Source organism: Lithobates pipiens, unplaced genomic scaffold, assembly GCF_037356315.1.
Source record: "Lithobates pipiens isolate NorthernLeopardFrog02 unplaced genomic scaffold, aLitPip1_a1.2 Scaffold_13, whole genome shotgun sequence".
In the NCBI taxonomy this organism is placed as follows: Eukaryota; Metazoa; Chordata; class Amphibia; order Anura; family Ranidae; genus Lithobates; species Lithobates pipiens.
The window spans coordinates 291,733,741-291,741,290 of NW_027507718.1; the positions used below are offsets into that span (position 1 = coordinate 291,733,741).

Consider the following 7,550-nt stretch of genomic DNA (forward strand, 5'->3'; position numbering starts at 1 on the left):
AAATACGGAAAAACATTAAATCAGGATGAACCATAATACTTGCATTTCAACAGTAAATCAATATTTTCAATTAATACAAGCAATGATATAGACAATAGTATAGTAGTGCACTTACCCATGAGGCTTATTATCTGTAGAATCACTTTTATAAAAGTCTTCCAAGTCAGATTCATCATTTAGAAGAGCATAATTTTCCTGTTTTATTGTGTCCATCTTATTCATATGCTTATGTATAGATTATGTGTGTTCTTTCTTTAAAATACCTGTATTCTGTCTATACAGAGATCCCTCTGTCCTATGCACCAGCAACAAGCTGCACTGATCCCGTTGAATGACTTCAGGAATGTTGCCGTATACAGTTCCACTGCTGGTCTGAGACAACAGGTTTAGTATCTGAAGCAGGTCATCTAATAATGAACAAGCCAAACAATGGTTCTTTGATTTTTAGAAAAAAAAAAAAAGAAATTTGATAGAAGAACATACCAAAGTTTATTTTAAGATACAGAAGTCAATTCACTAAGAGTTCAATATAGCATGGATTTTTGCCTATAAATAATGAGCTAGTTATTCCAAAAGTAGTCAATTAACTCAAAAATATATTAACAAAATGGTTACATTTTTCTATTTTGTATTTCTATACTTAGCACTTAGTTTACTATTATTTCTAGTTTTTTTATCTAACTTTTTTCACAGGCATTAGCACTGCACCAGAGTGAAATCTATGAAGACACGCTAAGAATTGTGAAACTATGAAAACATTCTTATTGCACTTTCATTCACAGAATTATCTCTCCTTGGTGCAATGATACAAATTATTTCGATTCCAGAGCGAATACCATTGCATTCTCACACTGCTTCTTGGTTTTTTTCTCAAAGCTTAATTACAAATGGAAGTAAGAAGTTGATTGGCTACCATGCACAGCTGCACCAGATTTAACACTTCCTAGTTTTAGTAAATTAAAGTGATTGTAAAGGCTTGTTTTTTTAATAACAAACATATCATACTTACCTCCTCTGTGCAGCTCATTTTGCATAGAATGACCCTAAACATCCTCTTCTGGGGACCCACGGCAGCTCTCGTGGCTTCTCCCTGCATCAGATAACCCCTTAGAAGAAGCGCTTTCCTAGGGGGTTACCTTGCAGGCACACTCCCGAGTCCAGCATTTGCATTCATAGATACTAACGGCACCTGTGTAATTGGATTTGATTGACAGCTGCTATCAATCTATCCAATCAAGAGCCGAGAACCCCGGGCAGAGGAAGAGTCTCCGGCATGTGAAATTCCAGGGCTCAGGTAAGTAAAACAGAGGGGCTGGGGGGGCCAGTCACTGACAGGTGTTTTTTCACCCTAATGCATAGCATACATTAAGGTGAAAAAACACAATGGTTTACAACCCCTTTAACCACAGTTTTCTTTCCCCACTTCTATCTGGGCCTGCACTAAACCTCTCTGTTCGGGCAATATAGTTTCCACTCTCCCCTTACCAATCCATTGCCTGCAGATCTACATTCCACACTTAAATTTATCTACATGGGTAAAGTTGGGCATACATCATGTAAAAGACCTATAGTGGATAACTCTATCCACCCATTTGCTGCACTCCAACGAAAATACAACTTCCCTTTTACTGAATACTACTGATACATACAACTACACCATTTATTGAAAAGCACAAAAATTCCAACGGAATTAACCTTGCACCAAACAATAGTCACATTTTTTCAAAGGGAAACCCCACATGTAAAAGGTATTTCTCTATTTTATGGCACCCTTAGTGGATCTCATGAATTAAAAAAAAAACACTACTATATGTAAATGGAAAAGTGAAATAGGGCTTACATTTCCCAACGCAAGCTGGCAGGAAGTTATCAAAGAGACTTATAGAGTGACTCTCTGCTCCAATCATTTTATTATTATTATACAGGATTTATATAGTGCCAGCAGTTTATGCAGCACTTTACAATATAAAAACTAGACAATACATTTACAATACAAAAATATACAAGAGGATTAGGAGGGTCCTGCTCAGAAGAGCTTACAATCTAATAGGATGGGGCAGGTGGTACAAAAGGTTGTAACTGTGGGGAATGAGCTGATGGAAGTGGTAGGAGATTAGTTGGAGACATGGTAGGCTTCCCTGAAGAGATGAGTTTTCAGGGATTGCCTGAAGGTAGCGAGAGTAGGGGATAGTCGGACCAGTGTAGGTAGTGATTTCCAGAGGATGGGAGAGGCTCTGGAAAAATCCAGGAGATGAGCATGGGTGGAGGAGATGAGAGAGCTTGAGAGTAGGAGGTCTTGAGAAGAGCGGAGGGGATGATTTGAGTGATATTTGGAGATAAGATTGGTGATGTAGCTCAGGGCAGAGTTGTGAATGACATTGTATGTTGTGGTTAGTATTTTGAATTGAATTTTCTGGGCGATTGGGAGCCAGTGTAGGGATTGGAGGAGAGGGATGGCAGACACTGAGCAGTTGGTAAGGTGGATAAGTCTGGCAGCAGCATTCATGATAGACTGAAGAGGGTATAGCCTATGGAGAGGTAGGCCAATGAGAAGAGAGTTGCAATAGTCAAGACGAGAGATAACAAGGGAGTGAAGGAGGAGCTTGGCGGTTTCATTTATTAAAAAGGGGTGCATTTTAGAGATGTTACAGAGGTGAATTCTATGAACTTTTGACAATGATTGGACTTGGGGCTGAAATGACAAGTCAGTCTTTGCTTACATGAGTACCCTGGCATGAGGGGAGGACCTGATGGTTGCATTGTTGATTTTGATGGAAAAGTCATGGAGGGGGGCATGTGCAGGGGGGAATATTAATAGCTCAGTTTTAGAGAGATTTTTTTAAGGAAGTGGTGCGACATCCATGCTGATATGTCAGTTAGTAAGTTAGTAATGTGAGAGGAGACTGAAGTAGTGGGGTGAGGAGTAGACAGATAGATTTGGGTGTCATCAGCATATAAATGGTATTGGAAGCCATAGGAGGTTATCAAGTGACCAAGGGAGGAGGTGTAGATAGAGAAGAGAAGGGGTTCAAGAACAGAGCCTTGGGGGACCCCCACAGAAAGGGGAAATTGAGAGGAGGAAACAGAGTTGTAGGTGACACTGAAGGAGCGCTGTGATAGATAGGCAGACAGGCTAGAGCAGAATCTCGGAGGCCAAGGGAATGTAGTTTATTGAGAAGGAGTGGGTGGTCAACAGTATCAAAGGCTGCAGAGAGATCAAGTAGTGGGAGTATGGAGAATTGGCTGTTGGTTTTAGCAGTTAGTAAATGGTTAGTGAGTTTTAGTAAGGCAGTTTCCGTGGAGTGCTGCGAGCTAAAGCCAGACGGTAATGGGTCAAGAAGGTTGATTTCACTGAGGTAGGAGCTAAGACGGTTGTAGACTAAGCGTTCTAGAAGTTAAGAGGTCAATGGGAGCAATGAGATGGGTCTTAAGTTGTTTAGATTGGTGGGGTCCAGTGAGGGCATTTTAAGTATGGGAGTGATCTGCCCATGTTTTAGAGGGGAGGGGAAGGTGCCACTAGAGAGAGAGAGAGCGAGAGAGATTGAAGATGTGAGTGAGGGACCATAGGATAGAATAAGAGGGTGACCTCAGTAGTTGTGAGGGAACAGGATCCAAGGGACAATTGGTTAGGCGGGCATCTGAGAAAAGCTTTGCAACCTCTTCAGTAGTAGCCAATTCAAAAGAGGAGAGTGTTGAATGTGCTGTTAGGCAAGGTATGTTGGGTGGGGAAGATGTGGAGGTGTCCTCACAAATTGCATCGATCTTGTCTTTGAAGTGATTGGCAATCTCTTGGGCAGTGAGTGAGTTAGTGGATAGAGGGGGTAGGGGATGAAGCAGAGAGTTTAAGGTTGAGAAGAGCCAATGAGGACTGGATGACAAAGTATTAATCATGCCGCGTACACACGGTCAAACTGTATGACGTACCTAGTCTGGCGGAAAAGTCGGAATTTCTGAACGGGCTACTTGCCCACACACGGCACTTTTTAAACGGACTAATACGGCATACTAAGTCCGCCATACTATCCGCCCTACTTTTGAAATGAACGGACTCGCCCACACACGCGGAGGAAAGTCCGCTCATTTCGAGCGGGTCTCCAGGTAGGCGGGGCCCGCGAAGGAGACGTCGCTGGCCCCGCTGCCTGGAATGGACTTAAAGGGGAACCCCAACGCCGAAAAAAAACGGCGTGGGGTCCCCCCCAAGTCCACAACAGACCCTTGTCCGAGCACGCTACCCGGCCGGCCAGGAAAGGGGGGCGAGCGAGCGCCCCCCTCCTGAGCCGTACCAGGCTGTGTGCCCTCAACATGGGGGGTGCCTTGGGGAAGAGGGGGCCGCGCGGCCCCCCACCCCAAAGCACCTTGCCCCCATGTTGATGAGGACAAGGGCCTCTTCCCGACAACCCTGGCCGTTGGTTGTCGGGGTCTGCGGGCGGGGGGCTTATCGGAATCCGGGAGCCCCCTTTAATAAGGGGGCCCCCGATACCGGCCCCCCACCCTATGTGAATGAGTATGGGGTACAATGTACCCCTACCCATTCACCTGTAAAATAAAAGTACAAAAAAAACACAACACACGAGATAAAATACTTTATTGCACAGCTCCGGGGGTCTTCCGTCTTCGGGGGTCTTCTCGCTGGACTCCTCCGCTATCTTCTTGTAGCTCTTTTGCTAGCGGAGGAGTCTGGCTTTCTTCCTCGCCGCCGGCCTCTTCTCCCAACTTCGGGGGTCTTGTCCCCCTCTTCGGTTCTTCTGCCGGGCCACCGCGCCTTCTTATAGCTCTTTTACAGGCGGTGGCCCGGTCTTCTGTTGCCGCTGCCGCCTTAAAGGGGGCTCCCGGATTCCGATAAGCCCCCCGCCCGCAGACCCCAACAACCAACAGCCAGGGTTGTCGGGAAGAGGCCCTTGTCCTCATCAACATGGGGACAAGGTGCTTTGGGGTGGGGGGGGCGCGGCCCCCATGTTGAGGGCACGCGGCCTGGTACGGCTCAGGAGGGGGGGGCACTCGCTCGCCCCCCTTTCCTGGCCGGCCGGGTAGCGTGCTCGGACAAGGGGCTGTCGTGGACTTGGGGGGACCCCCACGCCGATTCTTTTCGGCGTTGGGGTTCCCCTTTAAGTCCATACCAGGCGGCGGGGCCAGCGACGTCTCCTTTGCGGGCCCCGCCTACCTGGATACCCGCTCGAAATGAGCGGACTTTTCTCCGGGCGGGAAAAGTCCGCTCATTTCAAAAGTACGCTGGACTGGCATACACACGGCCGGATTGTCCGCCGAAATGCGAGTACGACGGACAGAATTTAGAAAAATCCGAAATTCTTAGTACGCCGGACTGCGCGCTGAAAAAGTCCGCTGAAGCCCACACACGAGCGGACTGTCCGCTGAAATGTGTTTCGGCGGACTAAGTAGGCCATACAGTCCGCTCGTGTGTACGCGGCATAAGAAAAACAAAGTAGGCTTGTTTGGCAGCATGGAGGCAGGAATTGTATTTTAGAAGGGCAAATTTATATAGTGTGAAGTCTTGCAGGCATTTGGTTTTATGCCACAATCGTTCAAGAGCGCGACAATGTCTCTTGAGATTTCTAGTGTTGTCAGTTTGCCAGGGTTGTATCGGTCGGGGCCTGATTCTGCGTGTGGTTAGAGGAGCAAGTACATCTAGTTATGATGACAGTGAACTGTTGTAAACAGAGGTGGCCAGGTCAGGACAGGACAGGGAAGGGATCATGTCATATAGGTGGTCAGTAGCAGAATAGAGAAGGGAAGGGTTAAGTTGGCGAAGGTTCCAACAAGTAATTGTTTGCTGTTTGGAGGGATGGGTGGTTGGAGGCAAGGATACAGTGAAAATAATGAGGTTGTGATCAGATAGAGGAAAGGGGGTGGTTGTGAGGTTACCAGGGTTGCAGAGATGGGAGAATACAAGGTCAAGGGTATTAACATTGGAATGAGTGGAAGTATGTGTTCATTGTATTAGGTCAAAAGATGAGGTTAAGTCGAGAAGTTTAGCTGTAGTTGGGCTGTTAACATTTACAGGAATGTTGAAGTCACCAAGAATGACCGTGGCTATTTCATAGGAGAGAAAGTAGCTTAGCTAGGCAGCAAAGTCATCAAGAAAGCACGACACCGGTGCAGGAGGCCAATAAATTGCTGCAATCCTCAGAGAAATAGGAGAAAACAGACAAATACAGTGCATCTCAAAAGAAGAGAGGGAAAGAAAGGGAGGGATAGGAAGGACTTGGAAGGTGCTTTGTGGTCATATAAGGAATACAATTCCACCTCCTTGCTGTCTGTTGGGTCTGGGGGAGTGAGTCCAATGGAGGCCACCATGGGAGAGGGCAGCAGGGGAAGCTGAGTCCAAAATTTGAACCCAGGTTTCGGTTATGGCAAGTATGTTAAAGCCTTAAGAAATTAAGAGGTCATGTACAGATGTTAGCTTGTTACAGATGGAACGGGCATTCCAAAGAGAGATAGAATGGCTGCTTTGAGGAAACTAAATTACGTGTATTGTGGGGGTTGCCAGAGAGGGAGGGGTATTGGATCATTGGCAACTATATCATAAAACACTTCATAGATGGTACTTAACACCATATAAGCTTCTGAAAATATATTCTAGCACACCTGCCACATGCTGGCACCAATGCGGCGCTATCTGTTCTCTAATACACATATGTGGTTTTGCCCATCCATCATCTCCTACTGGAACCGCATTTTTAAACTGATCTTTGAAATAACCCCATCACCCATCACTCCCAACATCCACTTGGCAGTATTTCACCTTAACATAGAAATTATACCAAAACAACTCTGGTTATTCACATACAGGCATACCCCACTTTTAAGTACACAATGGGGTTTATTTACTGGCTCACTTTTGCATAGAAACCAAAGAGCTTCTAACCCCAGCTTGTTCAGTTAAGCTTTGGTAATAAAACCTGGAAGCTCATTGGTTTCTATGCAGAAGTGAGCCTGATTTTGCACTTTCCAGCTTTAGTAAATAAACCCCATTGTGTACTTAAAAGTGGGGTATGCCTGTACTCCAATCTGCTAAATTAAACATAACAAGAAATTGGAAATCTTTTACAACACCCAATCCTTCAGATGTAATATCTGACCTAAACCAGATTGGCTCCTTGGAATGCCTTTAACTTTAAAATGACAAACTTCAAGCATTCCTTTCTTCATGGAATGTATGGATGTAACATAAATACTACAGGGGCTCTTGACAGTAAAGATAATTTACCTTGATTAATGTAACCTATCAACCTAAGATTTACCCAGTCTGACAGACTTCATCTTGCAGCCTTGCTATACATTCCAGCATACCCACCTGGTGCTATGCTTTGGTTAATTTATGCCATGTTTTACCTGTTTGTTTCCCTGCTCATTTGTATATATTCACTCTGCAATATAAGAATAGATAGCATGCAATGGAAAACATGGTAAGAGGGAAGAATATCTCCTGTTCTGGTTCATGGAACTCCATTCGAGAAGATATGTCTGAGCTTTGATTTGATTTGAAAGGCCAGAGCTGGAGGGTTAGACTCTGTTTCACTACAGTTTTTTCA

At 45.2% G+C, this 7,550-nt stretch overlaps 1 protein-coding gene across 2 annotated transcripts in view; it reads right to left on the reverse strand.

Annotated features, from left to right (window-relative positions):
- Window positions 1–386, reverse strand: part of LOC143976105 (uncharacterized) — a 76,879-nt gene extending 76,493 nt beyond the window's left edge. Inside the window, exon 1 of one of the 2 annotated variants that reach the window (XM_077478567.1) lies at window positions 116–386. In XM_077478567.1, the coding sequence (XP_077334693.1) occupies window positions 116–222 (107 nt within the window). In that variant the 5' untranslated portion in view covers window positions 223–386. The remainder of the gene's footprint in view (window positions 1–115) is intronic. The other variant, XM_077478568.1, reaches the window with a different exon arrangement.
- Window positions 387–7,550: the final 7,164 nt, after the last annotated feature.